We start from the raw sequence: 15,055 nt of genomic DNA on the forward strand, positions 1-15,055 counted from the left end.
GCCGGCAGCTGTAGCTCCGATTCAACCCCTAGGCTGGGAACCTCCATATGCCGTGGGTTCAGCCCTAAAAAGCAGAAAAAAATAAATAAAAATCAGGAGTTCCCATTGTGGCTCAGTGGGTTAAGAACCAGACTAGTATCCATGAGGATGAGGGTTTGATCCCTGGCCTTGCTCAGTGGGTTAAGGATCTGGCACTGAAAGCTGCTGCAGAGATTGCAGATGTGGCTTAGCTCTGACCTGGTGTTGCCGTGGCTGTTGCTTAGGCCTGCGGCTGCAACTCTTATTTGACCCCTAGCCTGGGAACTTCCATATCCCACAGGTGTGACCGTAAAAAGAAAAAAAAAAAAAAAACAGACTGAGGACAAGTCAAAAAGACAGCCCTTATCTTCTTTTGTTTTCAGTTCCAGGATTTTGCATTAGTGCATAGGACTTCATGTATTCATTTCTACTCCATCTGGCAACCCTGTGATTTTAAGATGGTATCCACATGTAATATCAGAGCACCTTCCTCAAGGCGCGGGGGAGGGGGGTGAAATGGGGAGGTGGGGGATGTTATGAGGTTAATATTCCATAGTGTTGTGGGTTATAAACACATATTACACAGACTTCACACAGAGGGCATTCAAGCGTCCTGGAGTTCAAGAATCTTGTCTGTTGATCCCACCACGTTGCAAACTGGAGTATCACTGTAGGTACTATTCACACCGCTATAAGGGACCCTAGGGGCAGTCTCGGCTCGCAGCCGGCTCAACTCCTACAGCAGCAGGCGCCCCAAATCCCGACAGCTCAGGAAACTCCAGGTTCGAGCCGGCGCCCGGAAAACTGGGAATTGTAGTTTCCGTGCGGCTTCGGAGGGCAAGGGCTCCCAGGCCGCCGGGGTAGGTGAGGCGCCGCGGCGTTTCCGGTCGCAGGCGGGCTCTGGAGAAGGAGGGGCGCCGTGGGGGAAGAGCGCGAGGCCCTCTGGGAAACCGGGCGGTGCGCACGGTGCGCGCGCAGCGGGCCGGCAGTGGTAGCAGAGATGGAGGAGGGCGGCCGGGATAAGGCATCGCTGCAGGCTCAGCAGCCCCCAGCGACGTCCCCCGGCGGCGGGGACGAGAAGTCGAGCAGCAAGGAGCGGCGAGATGCCGGGGACAAGGACAAAGAGCAGGAGCTGGTGAGGCGCAGCCCCGGGAGCCGGCGGAGGAGGCCGCGGCGGGCTGAGTCACGACGGCTCCGCAGGCCTCGGGCTCGACTCCCAACGGCCGCACAGTGCGGGGGAGAGGGCGGATAGGGCGACCCTCGGGGCTCCCGGCGCCCTGCCTTTCTACCCCCCATCCTCCATTCCGCGCTGTTACCTCCTCCGCCCCTACCAGGCCTCATCACCATCTCTTGTGGGCCCGGGCGTGTCATTGTCACCCCCGCTTTTCAAAACGGCGTTCGAGCAGAGCCTGGCCCAGAAGCCAGGCGGCCTTCCCACCAGGGCTTTCCATTCCTCTCTCTTCCCTTGTCCACCTGATGCCTCCTAAGGAGGCGGGCTCACTCTCCACCTGCCCCAGGGTGAATGGGAGGAGGATGGGTTTGGGATTCCTTCTCTTGATGCGCATCTTCCCCCAATCTTCCAGTCTGAGGAGGACAAACAACTTCAGGATGAACTGGAGATGCTCGTGGAACGACTTGGGGTGAGTCAGAATGTCAGCAAGAGCTGGTGTATATATGAATCTTACTCACTTGTTTGCTTTATTCCACTTTGGGGCAACAACTCACAGGTGAGGTATAGGGAACGATGGACCATATTTTAGGTCCATCAGTGTTAGAACCATGTTGTGAGGAAAGGGAGGGAAAAAGATAATTGAAAGATTTTATAGCCTTGTCTTGTGGGAGAAGCCATTCTTGAACTCTTACCTGGAGACATTTGTTTTTGTGCCAGGCGTGTGCAGGGAGGTGGGCAATTGCAGATGAATAAGACACAGTTGCTTTCCTAGGGAAGTTGTTAAACACTTCTATATTATGACTTAAGGGATGAGACTCCTTTTGTCTGAGCCCTAACATCTCCTGATCAGGAGAAGGACACGTCCCTGTACCGACCAGCCCTGGAAGAACTGCGGAGACAGATTCGTTCTTCTACAACTTCCATGACATCAGTACCCAAGCCTCTTAAATTTCTGCGTCCACACTATGGCAAACTGAAGGAGATCTATGAGAACATGGCCCCTGGGGAGAATAAGGTAAAACTATTTTGGAAGCTGATGGAAGCCTAGTTTAGGAATTCCTTTCCATCTAGACATGGGGCTAATGGTGAGTTTCAGGAAACCTGATGATGTGAGATCTGAGCTAGTTGAAGGGAGCTCATAATCAAAATGCTTACGTAAGAGCTTGTAGGAGTATTGTCTTCAGAAAAGACATTGTTTCTATCATTTATGATGAACTTATTTTATTGTTAACTTTGTTCTTTATATCCCCTGCACTTTCATTTGTTTTAACTCTAAAATACAGCTCCAGCTCATAACTTCTGCCTGTTGGTTCAACTATTACCCAAGAAATTTTCAATTCTCACCTAAACCACTGTAGCAGCCTCCTAATTGGCCCTTTTCCTTTTGTCTGTGACCTCTTACACAGTTTGTCTTTCATACAGCAGCCATAGTGATCTTTCTAGAGTGACTTTTTTCTGCTTAAAAGCTTTTAAAAAATTGTTATTGTGATTGGAATAAAATTCAAAATCTCGGAGTTACCTTGTGGTGCAGTGGGTTAAAGATCTGGCATTGTCCATAAAAAAGAATGAAATAACGCCTTTTGCAGCAACATGGGTGGAACTTGAGTGAAGCAAGTCAGAAAGAGAAAGACAAATACCATATAATATCACTTATATCTGGAATCTAATATAAGGCACAAGTGAACTTTTCCACAGAAAAGAAAATCATGGACTTGCAGAATAGACTTGTGGTTGCCAGGGGGGAGGGGGAGGGGGAGGGAGTGGGGTGGTTGGGGAGCTTGGGGTTAACAGATACAAACTATTGCCTTTGGAATGGATTGGTGATGAGATCCTGCTGTGTAGCACTGGGAACTGTGTCTAGTTACTTATGATAGAACATGATAATGTGTGAAAATAGAATGTGTACATGTATATGTAACTGGGTCACCATGCTGTACAGTAGAAAAAAAATTGTATTGGGGAAATAACTATTAAAAAAGAAAAGAAGGAGTTCCCGTTGTGGCTCAGTGGTTAACGAATCTGACTAGGAACGATGAGGTTGCGGGTTCGATCCCTGGCCTCCCTCAGTGGGTTAAGAATCTGGCATTGCTGTGGCTGTGGTGTAGGCTGGCAGCTACAGCTCTGATTAGACCCCTAACCTGGGAACCTCCTTATGCCGCGGGAGAGGCCCTAGAAAAGGCAAAAAGACAAAAAAAAAAGTATCTAACACACAAGCTTATACAGAGCCTTATTGAAAACATGTTTCATACAAATTATAGATTATATAAAATTAATATAAATTTATTATTACATAATTTTTTGTTAGCTTATATTATGCTAATATCTAAAAATATGTACAGAATAAGACAATCAAGATTAAAATGGCAAAAGAAAAAAAAAAGATCTAGCATTGTCATTGCAGCACTTTGGGTTGTTGCTGCTGTGGCACAGTTTCTGTCCCTGGCCCGGAAACTTCCACATGCCATGGGCACGGCCCCCCACCCCAGAAGATTCAGAGTTCCTGCTGTGGTGCAGTAGGTTAAGGATCAGCATTGCCAAACTGTGGCTCTGGATTCGATCCCTGGCCTTATGCCATGGGTGCAGCCAGAAAAAGAAATCAAAGTTTCCATCTTTCTCCACTTTCCCCTTGGTATTACCCTTCAGTTGGTTCAAAGGGAGGTTGCAAAGGTAACCTTAGGGTTATTATGAGGCTTGGCTGAGATAACATGTTTAAATTTTTAGTACGGAGGCTGGTAATGTAATTAACATTTAATTTGGAGGATAGGGACAGTGATCTTGATTCCATAATGTAACATTCCCCTTACCCTGCATTTGACTTAAAAGGACTGCTTTCTTTATAGCGTTTTGCTGCTGACATCATCTCTGTTTTGGCCATGACCATGAGCGGGGAGCGAGAGTGCCTCAAATATCGTCTAGTGGGCTCCCAGGAGGAGTTGGCATCATGGGGTCATGAATATGTCAGGTAAGACCTTTTTTTCTTGGGAATCTGAAGGGGTTCTGAGGTATAGTTCTGAGTTCTGTCATGGAGTACTAGTATATTTAGTTTCCCATACAGTGAATTCCTTGACCCATAGAAAAATGCTTCCCTTAATGCTGTGCTCCCCTAATAGTCTGGGCTTATCCGTAGACATCTGGCAGGAGAGGTGGCTAAGGAGTGGCAGGAGCTGGATGATGCGGAGAAGACTCAGCGGGAGCCACTGCTGACCTTGGTAAAGGAGATTGTCCCGTACAACATGGCCCACAATGCAGAGCATGAGGCCTGTGACCTGCTCATGGAAATTGAGCAGGTGGATATGCTGGAGAAAGACATTGATGAAAATGCATATGCAAAAGTCTGCCTCTATCTTACTAGGTGAGTGAACAAGGTTGGGAATGGTGGCAGGCTTACCCTTCCCAGCACTTCTTTCTCAATTGTGTCTTCTTTATTCTCTGAGAGAATCTGCTTCAAAGGTAGCAGTCAATTAGGCTGTAGTTAATTCATTGACACCTGTGTGTTTCTTTTGTATGGGTGGGTGGTTTTTTTTCCTTTTGGTACTTTTAGGGCTGTACCCACGGCATATGGAAATTCCCAGGCTAGGGGTCAAATCAGAGCTGTAGCTGCTGGACTATGCCATAGCCACAGTAGTGCCAGATCTGAGCCGTGCCTGCAGCCTACACTGCAGCTCACGGCAACACCAGATCCTTAATTAACCCACTGAGCGAGGCCAGGGATTGAACCCGCATCCTCATGGGTACTAGTTGGGTTTGTTACTGCTGAGCCACAACGGGAACTCCCAGCATCTGTGAATTTCTTGAGAGCAGAGACATCATGTTTCCCTACTGGTCCCAATAACTAGCATAATGCCTGGTATATAGTAGGCATTCAGTGTTTAATTTTGGGTAAGTAAATTAAACTGGGCAAATGAAGGTCTGGTACTTTCTGATTCCTTTATTATTCTCATCTTTATAGTTGTGTGAATTATGTGCCCGAGCCTGAGAACTCCGCCCTACTACGTTGCGCCTTGGGTGTGTTCCGAAAGTTCAGTCGCTTCCCTGAAGCTCTGAGATTGGCACTGATGCTCAATGACATGGAGCTGGTAGAAGATATTTTCACCTCCTGCAAGGATGTGTATGTAAAGGAAAAAGTTGGCAAAGAAAGAGCTAAGCTCTTGGATGGGACATTCACATGAAGTGCTGAGACTTGTAGTTTCTGACTAGGGCTTGAAGGGCTTTTCTGCACCTTTGGTGGATGGGGGCTGAGCAGATGTGTTCACTTTCTCCCTCAGGGTTGTACAGAAGCAAATGGCATTCATGCTAGGCCGGCATGGAGTGTTTTTAGAGCTGAGTGAAGATGTGGAGGAGTATGAGGACCTGACAGAGATCATGTCCAATGTACAGCTCAACAGCAACTTCTTGGCATTAGCTCGGGAGGTGAGATTCTTCCCCCTTTTTCATCAGGTTTTTTTTTTTTTTTGTCTTTTTGCTATTTCTTTGGGCCACTCCCGCGGCATATGGAGGTTCCCAGGCTAGGGGTCGAATTGGAGCTGTAGCCGCCAGCCTATGCCAGAGCCACAGCAACGTGGGATCTGAGCTGCATCTGCAACCTACCTACACCACAGCTCACGGCAACGCCGGATCGTTAACCCACTGAGCAAGGGCAGGGACCGAACCTGCAACCTCATGGTTCCTAGTCGGATTCGTTAACCACTGTGCCACGACGGGAACTCCTCATCAGGGTTTTTTGGTTGTGGTTCTACTTGGCATTTCACCTTCTCGATTACGCCTCTGATTAGGCTCTCCTTGGTTAAAATTGCTGTTCAATGGGATAACAGAAGGGACAGCTAGGGGAGGACTGGGGAAGCAGTTATGACCCTCTGACTTCTCTTCAGCTGGACATCATGGAGCCCAAGGTGCCTGATGACATCTATAAAACCCACCTAGAGAACAACAGTAAGTAGCCATCTCATGTATGTGGGGATTGGGGATTGTTAATTATGCCCCTTGTATTGGGAATGATGGCTTGGCCTAAACATGCTTGTCCTGTAAGAGCTCAAATTCTTAACATATCTTTTCTCTGGTCACTGTTGTGGTTGTAGATAGAGGATCTTAAGGGGCCAGCTCAGAATCGGAGTCCAGCTGCCATGCTGCGTTCCTTTCTTGTGTACTCTAAACCTCCCTTTCCTCCTTTCCCTACTTTGCAGGGTTTGGGGGCAGTGGCTCTCAAGTGGACTCTGCCCGTATGAACCTGGCCTCCTCTTTTGTGAACGGCTTCGTGAATGCAGCCTTTGGCCAAGACAAGTTGCTGACTGATGATGGCAACAAATGGCTTTATAAGAACAAGGACCATGGTATAATTCTGTTCCTATTCTACCTTTATGTAGCTTTAGTCACTGTTGTTTCCTTTCTAGGTTCACATGTTACCTGACGATCCCCACTGCAATTCTTTCAAGAGCTTTATTTTTTTTTTTTTTAATTCTAGTTGATTTATAATGTTCTATCAGTTTTTGCTGTACATATATATACACACACACACACATATATACACATTCTTTTTCTTGGAGAGCTCTTTGTAAGTTTTCTCATGGTAGGGCCATTTTAAGACTGATAGATTTTTTTTTTCCCCCCCCTGGTATAGGAATGTTGAGTGCAGCTGCATCCCTTGGCATGATTCTGCTGTGGGATGTGGATGGTGGCCTTACCCAGATCGATAAGTACCTGTACTCTTCTGAGGACTATATCAAGGTTGGTCTGGGCACAGCCTGCCAATGCAGACATCCGTCCCCCATGTTTTAGGGCCCTCAGGGCTTCCCTTCCACTGATAAAGTCCACCTGGGTTTAACTCCACTTAAGGCAGGTGCTCTCATGAGGCCCGTGTTGCATCCTTTGTGGTCAGGAAGGTAGAGCAGCCTGAGTGAAGAATCTGTTTGCATTTTGTAGTCAGGAGCCCTCCTGGCCTGTGGCATCGTGAACTCTGGTGTCCGAAATGAGTGTGACCCTGCTCTAGCACTGCTCTCAGACTATGTCCTCCACAATAGCAACACTATGAGACTTGGTTCCATCTTTGGGTAAGGCTTCTTGCTTCTCGTTCTGGTAGTGCTCAGCCTGTAAGTTCTGTGAAAACAGAATCAGGCCCCTTTACCTTTGTACTGCCAAAGACAACCACTGTGCCTGTTGAGTATTTGGCTCTTGGTTATTGTTGAAATGACCAGTCCTCTTTTTGTTTCTTCCTTGCCTTATCCTCGGATGTGTGTTGGGACTCCCTCTCCCTGGCTTGCAGGCTTGGCCTGGCCTATGCCGGCTCCAATCGCGAAGATGTTCTAACACTGCTGCTACCTGTGATGGGAGATTCCAAATCTAGTATGGAGGTGAGTAGAGGCTGTTGGTCATTTCGGGGAGAGTGAGAGGTGTTTTGAGTTCTAACAGTCTCTGATAAATGGTGGGGAAAAAATGTGTGTGTGTGAGGGGGAGGTGTATCATTTCAGTGAAATTGCTTGGAATTGGGCTTCTCAGCCTCAGGTGATTTTGGTATTGAGTTCTGGCCCATGGGATTCATAGGAAGTACCAGATTAGAGTGGGGAGTAACTTGACCTGGCTTGGGGTGGATTATTCTCACTCACTGTTTTAGTCATTAGCCAACTTTATTTATTTTTTTGTTTTTTTGTCTTTTTAGGGCCATACCCGTGGCATATGGAAGTTCCCAGGCTAGGGGTCTAATCGGAGCTACAGCTGCCACAGCAAAGCAGGATCTGAGCTGAATCTATGACCTGTACCATAGCTCACAGCAATACTTAACCCACTGAGTGAGACCAGGGATTGAACCCATGTCCTCATGGATACTAGTCGGGTTCGTTACTACTGAGCCACAATAGGAATTCCGAGTCATTAGCCAACTTTAAATTTTCTTACTTGTGCAAAATTGTTTTAGTGATGGGTAAATATAATATGGTGGCTAAAAGCATGGATTTGAGTAAGAAAGACCTCAGTTTAAATCCTGCCACCTCTGCTTACAAGCAGTGTGATCTAGGACACATAACAGAATCTCTTCAGGCATCATTTTTCTCTTCAGTAAAAAGGAGAATAACAACAAGACCTGTTTTGTGGCATTGTTTTGAGAATTAAATGTTAGTAGTACACAGAGCAGTTGGCATAGTGGCTGACATGTAGTAAGTATTGGAATGATTACTGCTATTGTTATTTTTTAATTTTTATGTTTATTTTATGGCTATACCCACGACATACTGGGCCAGGGATTGAATCTGAGCTACAGGTACCATATATGCCGCAGCTGCAGTTACTAACACCAGGTTCTTTAACCCACTGTGCTGGGCCGGGGATCAAACCTGCTCCTCTGCAGTGACCCAAGCTGCAGCAGTTTGTTTTTGTTTTTTGTTTTTTGTTTTCTGTTTAGGGCCACACCTGTGACATATGGAAGTTCTCAGGCTAGGGGTCAAATTGGAGCTGTAGCTGCTGGCCAACACCAGAGCCACAAGGCAGGATCCAAGCCATGTCTACAACTTGCACCACAGCTCACAGCAACACTGGATCCTTAAGCCACTGAGTGAGGCCAGGGGTTGAACCTGCATCCTCACGGATACTAGTTGGATTATTTCTGCTGAGCCACAACAGGAGCTCCAGCAGTTGGATTCTTAACCCACTGAGCCATGGCTATGCTGCTATTGTTTTTTGTTGTTGCTGCTGTTTTTCTTTTAAGGGTTGCACCTATAGCATATGGAGGTTTCCAGGCTAGGCATTGAATTGGAGCTGCAGTTGTTGACCTACACCGCAGCTTTCAGGTGAGGCCAGGTGAGTGAGGCCAGGGATTAACCTGCTGAGCTACAATGGGAACTCCCCCATGCTGCTGCTGTTATTTTGACCTACCCTTAGAAAGAAATCACCTAATGTGATTTCACTGGACTGTAGGAATTGGCTATCTGTACTCAAGATAAGTAAACAACTATTTTAATAACTTACCATGTGTAATACTGCTCTTCCCTATTTTTAGGTAGCAGGTGTGACAGCTCTAGCCTGTGGAATGATAGCAGTAGGATCCTGCAATGGAGATGTCACCTCCACTATCCTTCAGACCATCATGGAGAAGTCAGAGACTGAGCTTAAGGACACTTATGCTCGTTGGCTTCCTCTTGGACTTGGCCTCAACCACCTGGGTGAGCGGATGTCTATTTGGGTAAAAGACTGGTAGTGACTGGATGCAACAGAGAGAGTTAAGAGTTAATATATCAGGCTGTGCTAGAAGGGACTGTGTATCCTCTGACCTCTTGAATCTCTCCTGTAGGGAAGGGAGAGGCCATCGAGGCCATCCTGGCTGCGCTAGAGGTTGTGTCAGAACCGTTCCGCAGTTTTGCCAACACACTGGTGGATGTGTGTGCCTATGCAGGTCTGTGTCTTTGATCTTCTCCAGTGACTCTTCACTTCTCTCCTGGACCTTGCTTCAGATCATTTCTCCTTTCTCAGATTGTCCGAACTGCCTTAGATACTTTTGCCTCAGTTTCTAAAGTAGGCTTTTCCTTGGTGCCTTCTCACTTCTACCCTTTCTCACCCTTAACACCCTGTCCCAGGCTCTGGGAATGTACTCAAGGTGCAGCAGCTGCTCCATATTTGCAGTGAACACTTTGACTCCAAGGAAAAGGAGGAAGACAAAGACAAGAAGGAAAAGAAGGACAAGGACAAGAAGGAAGCCCCTGCTGACATGGGAGCACATCAGGTTCTGTGGGCGGCTGGGCACACTCCGAGGGAGAAAAGATAAGCATGGCTTTGGATTTGGTTTAGAGTCCCTCTTTGTATCACTGTATTGAAATAGCACGAGACTGGGTACAGTACATGAGAGCTTGAGGCGTGTGCCTCACAGGACAGCTTTTTCTTCTTAGGTGGGACTTGAGTCAAGGGTGAATTTTTTGTTCCTTGAGCTTATTGAGTTCTGCTACCTCTTCAATTGCAGGGAGTGGCTGTGCTGGGCATTGCCCTTATTGCTATGGGGGAGGAGATTGGTGCAGAGATGGCACTGCGAACCTTTGGCCACCTGGTGAGTATCACATGGAGAAAATTGGAATGTGTTGGTTTTGATGTCTGGGCTTCCCTTAAGAGACTTCCCTGATGAGTTTCTTTTTGGTGGAGAAATGGTGTTTTTGCTGTGCCCTTTCTACAAAAAATTAAGGCTCCTTCTGCTCAGTAGTCTATTCCTGAAACCGAGCTTGTTTTTCCTGTTTTCTATGATACCTTTGTTATCCTCTTTAATCGCCAGCTGAGATACGGGGAGCCAACACTCCGAAGGGCTGTGCCTTTAGCACTGGCCTTAATCTCTGTTTCAAATCCGCGACTCAACATCCTGGATACCCTGAGCAAATTCTCTCATGATGCTGACCCGGAGGTCTCTTATAACTCAATCTTTGCCATGGGCATGGTGGGCAGTGGTGAGTATCAGTCAGAAAGACATCATGAGCATCTTAGGGGAAAAGTTGAGGTCCCTTTTTCAAGCCTCTGTAATGGTTAATATTTCCAGGTACCAATAATGCCCGTCTGGCTGCAATGCTTCGCCAGTTAGCCCAGTATCATGCCAAGGACCCCAACAACCTCTTCATGGTGCGCTTGGCACAGGTAAAGAATACAACTCTCCTCCTTAGAGTGAGTGTGCCAAGGGAGGTGTCTGTGTGATGGAAGGGAGGAGACATGAGGCTCCATGAAGGGGACCATTAGCCTAGAAGGGACAATGTGAATGAGTTGTGGGATTTCTTTGTGGCTGGGTTAGGTGATTTCTTCTCAGATGCAACTCCTCACTTCCAGTTCTCTTGGGTTTTTTTTGTTTTATTTTGGCTTTTTTTGTTTTGTTTTGTTTTTTCAGGGCCTGACACATTTGGGGAAGGGCACACTCACCCTCTGCCCCTACCACAGTGACCGGCAGCTTATGAGTCAAGTGGCTGTGGCGGGGTTGCTCACCGTGCTTGTCTCTTTCCTGGATGTTCGCAACAGTGAGTTCCTGTCAGGAAGCTTACATGGTGGCACATGGTGCCCTCTCTCCACCCCTATCAGGGCCTCCTTGATGATTTGGGAGCCAGACTCCAAATTAACTCTGTACCACTCTGGGTTCCTGAGGTTCTTTGAATATCACAAGACTTGCATCTCCCACACTTTTGAACTGACCCAAAGAGATTTTCTTTTGAAGATGAAGAACTGAGCCCAGTTTCTGTCCCTGAGTGACTGGAGAAAAGTGATTATCGAGTCTGCAGGCTGGGAGTTCCCACTGTGGCTCAGTGAGTTAAGGACCTGGCTGGTATCCATGAGGATGTGGGTTCCATCCCTGGCCTTGCCCAGTGGATTAAGGATCTGGTGTTGCCATGAGTGAAGTAGGTTGCAGATGTGGTTTGGATCCAGCATTGCTGTGGCTGGGGCGTAGGCCGGCAGCTGTAGCTCTGATTCGACCCCTAGCCTAGGAATTTTCATGTGCTGCAGGTGCAGCTGTAAAAAGAAAAAAGTCTGTAGGCTATAGGCAGAGTAAGATGGTGGCATCTCCAGTTTGTAGTAGGCTATTTGAGGGAAGGTGTGTGGGTTCAGCATTGTAACTGAGGGGTTAAAGGGTCAGGGCTGGGGAGTTCCTGTCATGACTCAGCAGTTAACGAACCTGACTAGCATCCATGAGTACGTGGGTTCAGTCCCTGGCCTTGCTCAGTGGGTTAAGGATCCAGCATTGCCATGAGCTGTGACTTTGCTGTGAGCTGTGGTGTAGGGCGCAGTTGCAGCTAGGATCTGGTGCTGCTGTGAGCTGTGGTGTAGGTCGCAGTTGCGGCTAGGATCTGGTGCTACTGTGACTGTGGTGTGGGCTGGCAGCTACAGCTCCAATGAGACCCCTAGCCTGAGAACCTCCATATGCTGTGAGTGCGGCCCTAAAAAGACAAAAAGGCCAAAAAAAAAAGGGGCTGGGACTCTAATGGGGCAGTGGGTTAAGGATGCTTTAGCATTGTCACTGTAACAGCTTGGGTCTCTGCTTTGACATGGGTTCAGTCCCTGGGGGGAACTTCTGCATGCTGCAGGCACAGCCAAAAAAAATAAAAAAATTCAGGGCTGGAGTGGGGTCCTAAGGTTCAAGCCAGGGCTGCCCTGATGCCTCTAAAATATACTTGTCCTGTGTTCTTTCCTCAGTCATTCTAGGCAAGTCACACTATGTATTATATGGGCTGGTGGCTGCCATGCAGCCCCGAATGCTGGTCACATTTGATGAGGAGCTGCGGCCATTGCCAGTGTCTGTCCGTGTGGGCCAGGTGAGAGGCTGAACAGAGGGAAAAGCTTAGGCTGTACTTTAGAACTTCTAGAACATGTGTGTACCTATTTCTCTGAAACTGGTGCGGGCACTGGATTGCTGCTGCACTTCTATCCAGAGTCCCTTCATCTTAGTTTTCTTACCCTACAGGCAGTAGATGTGGTGGGCCAGGCCGGCAAGCCTAAGACCATCACAGGGTTCCAGACACACACAACCCCAGTGTTGTTGGCTCATGGGGAGCGGGCAGAATTGGCCACTGAGGAGTTTCTTCCCGTCACCCCCATCCTGGAAGGTTTTGTTATCCTTCGGAAGAACCCCAACTATGACCTCTAAGTGGCCACCAAAGACTCTGAGCTGCAGCTGGTATGTCAGCAGGCCATGCTTCCTGCTGCCGCGGGTGGATACTGCTCCAGACCTTTGGGGGAATTGTTACCTCCTGTTCTTTTGTTACTGAATGAGATAAATTTGTTGAATAAAGACCTTTATCCCCGAGGTTCCTCTGTGTCTGTTTTCTGGGGTATTGTGGCTGGAGGCCAGACTGGGGTGGGGAGTGGATGTGAGAGGGTATTGTTTGTAGCAACTCTGAGTCTGGGCTAGCAGGGAGGCTGCCCTGAATGGAAAAAACTAAGCCCCTTCTCCTTCTCCCCTCCTTGCTAATCATAAAAACAATGCTTCGTCTTTAGTGGGTGAGCCCTTGAGAAGCTGATAAATATAACAGGTCTTTCTAGGAGATGTAAGTACACAGATTTTTTTTTTTGTCTTTTTAGTGCCGCATCTGCGGCATATGGAGGTTCCCAGGCTAGGGATTGAATTGGAGCTGCAGATGCCGACCCGCGCCACAGCCTCAGCAACACAGGATCCAAACTGCATCTGTGATATGGCAACGATAGATTTTTAACCCACTGGGCAAGCCAGAGATTGAACCTGCATCCCCGTGGATACTAGTTGGATTTGTTTCTGCTGAGCTACAAGGGAAACTCTGTGTACACGGATTTTTACACATACTCTTACAAGTAGCTTTACAAGGGGCTCGTGGGTCCCATACACCCCCATTCCTGCCTGCCAGTGCACAACTTCCTCAAGCCCATCATTCTTTAGACTGTTTTGTTTTTTGGTTTTTTTTTTTTTTTTAGCTTTTTGCCTTTTCTAGGGCCACTTCCGTGGCATATGGAGATTCCCAGGCTAGGGGTCTAATCGGAGCTGTAGCCATCGGCCTACACCAGAGCCACAGCAACGTGGGATCCGAGCCATGTCTGCAACCTACACCACAGCTCATGGCAATGCTGGATCCTTAACCCACTGAGCAAGCCCAGGGATCGAACCCTCAACCTCATGGTTCCTAGTTGGATTCGTTAACCACTGCATCACAACGGGAACTCCTAGACTGTGTTCTTAAGGGGCATCAGAGTTAGCCCCACTCTCTAATTTCTGTGGTGTTAAGTGAAAGGGACATTTTTACCTCTTATGACTGGCTTGTCCTTTTTGGGAGGCTGCTATTTGAGATTCGATAATGTTAACATCTACCTCTGGGCTATATCCTTGCAGAAAAGGTGCAAGAAAGCTTGAACCTGACCTTCCTCTTAGTAATGAGAAAGAAATGGCCTCTTTCCTGGAATATAATCACTCTTGATCTGTAGTACTCCTTCCTGGTAGGGCTAGTATGAGTATAGCTACATTGCCCTTGGGGACATGGACCCCCTCCATACAGCAGAGGAGAACATGTGGCCCTGTCAGATAATTGCTGGCATTCATTTAACAAACAATGTGGGTTTAACCTCTGAACAGTGACCATTACTTAATAGATCATCAATAAATGTTGAATGAACAGTTATACTTCTGAGATGTCAAAACAACTTTGAGAGGTCAGTATTATCCCTGTGTTTTGGTGAGGAACGTAAAGTTTGGAGAGGTTCAATAACTTATTCAAAGTCGCATAGTAGTAGAGCCAGGATAGCAATCTAAGTCCATCTGACTTCAAAACACATTCCCTTATTCACTATCAGCCTCTGTAGCCTTGAAGAGTTGTGGACCCTATTGCAGTCCAAACTTTTGGCTAGCTGAAAAGAAACAGCGGCTTTGGATTGAGTGTCTCCTTTGCCTTCTCTCTGCTCTCACTTGGCAGCCTGTGTAAAAACCTTTATAAAAGGTGGAAATGCTGGACTTGGGAGTCAACAGACCTGTAAAGCCCCTTTAATGGGAACTGCCATAGTCTTAAGCATATAGCACTTAAGAATGATGAGCCTCTATTATAGTAGGGTTATAGTAATTGCCTTACCTGATTTCTAATGGTGGTGATGTTAAAACAAATTGGAAAGTGACTTCCATCCAAAGAAACATTCATCAACAATAAAAAGTAACAAGTGACACAAGTAACAACGTGAATGAATTTCAAATTTATTATTTTGCATGAAAGAATCTAGTTTTTTAAAGTACACTGTTAATTCATACAAAATTTCACTTTTATACAATTTCTAGTGACAAGGTCAGTTGTTGTCTGTGGATGGGAGTGGAGAGAAAGATGGTTCCAAAGGAAAGGGGTAAAAGTTGAGAGTGATGGAATTAGTATCTTGATTTGCAGTGGTAGTGGTAGTGATGATATATATCTCAAAACTCATCAA

The 15,055-nt window shown here is 47.0% G+C and overlaps 1 protein-coding gene across 1 annotated transcript; it reads left to right on the forward strand.

Moving 5' to 3' along the window:
• The first annotated feature begins 958 nt into the window (after positions 1-958).
• PSMD2 (proteasome 26S subunit ubiquitin receptor, non-ATPase 2) lies at positions 959-12,929 on the forward strand. Its single transcript, XM_047787857.1, has 21 exons — positions 959-1,153; positions 1,602-1,658; positions 2,040-2,204; positions 4,030-4,151; positions 4,317-4,541; positions 5,139-5,297; positions 5,455-5,599; positions 6,058-6,118; positions 6,370-6,516; positions 6,804-6,910; positions 7,106-7,233; positions 7,446-7,533; positions 9,171-9,333; positions 9,462-9,563; positions 9,745-9,890; positions 10,125-10,208; positions 10,428-10,596; positions 10,686-10,780; positions 11,025-11,151; positions 12,320-12,438; positions 12,588-12,929. The coding sequence occupies exons 1-21, from the start codon at positions 1,019-1,021 to the stop codon at positions 12,768-12,770; spliced, it is 2,727 nt and encodes a 908-aa protein (XP_047643813.1). The 5' UTR covers positions 959-1,018; the 3' UTR covers positions 12,771-12,929.
• Positions 12,930-15,055: the final 2,126 nt, after the last annotated feature.

Source organism: Phacochoerus africanus, chromosome 1 (genome assembly GCF_016906955.1).
Source record: "Phacochoerus africanus isolate WHEZ1 chromosome 1, ROS_Pafr_v1, whole genome shotgun sequence".
Taxonomy (NCBI): domain Eukaryota; kingdom Metazoa; phylum Chordata; class Mammalia; order Artiodactyla; family Suidae; genus Phacochoerus; species Phacochoerus africanus.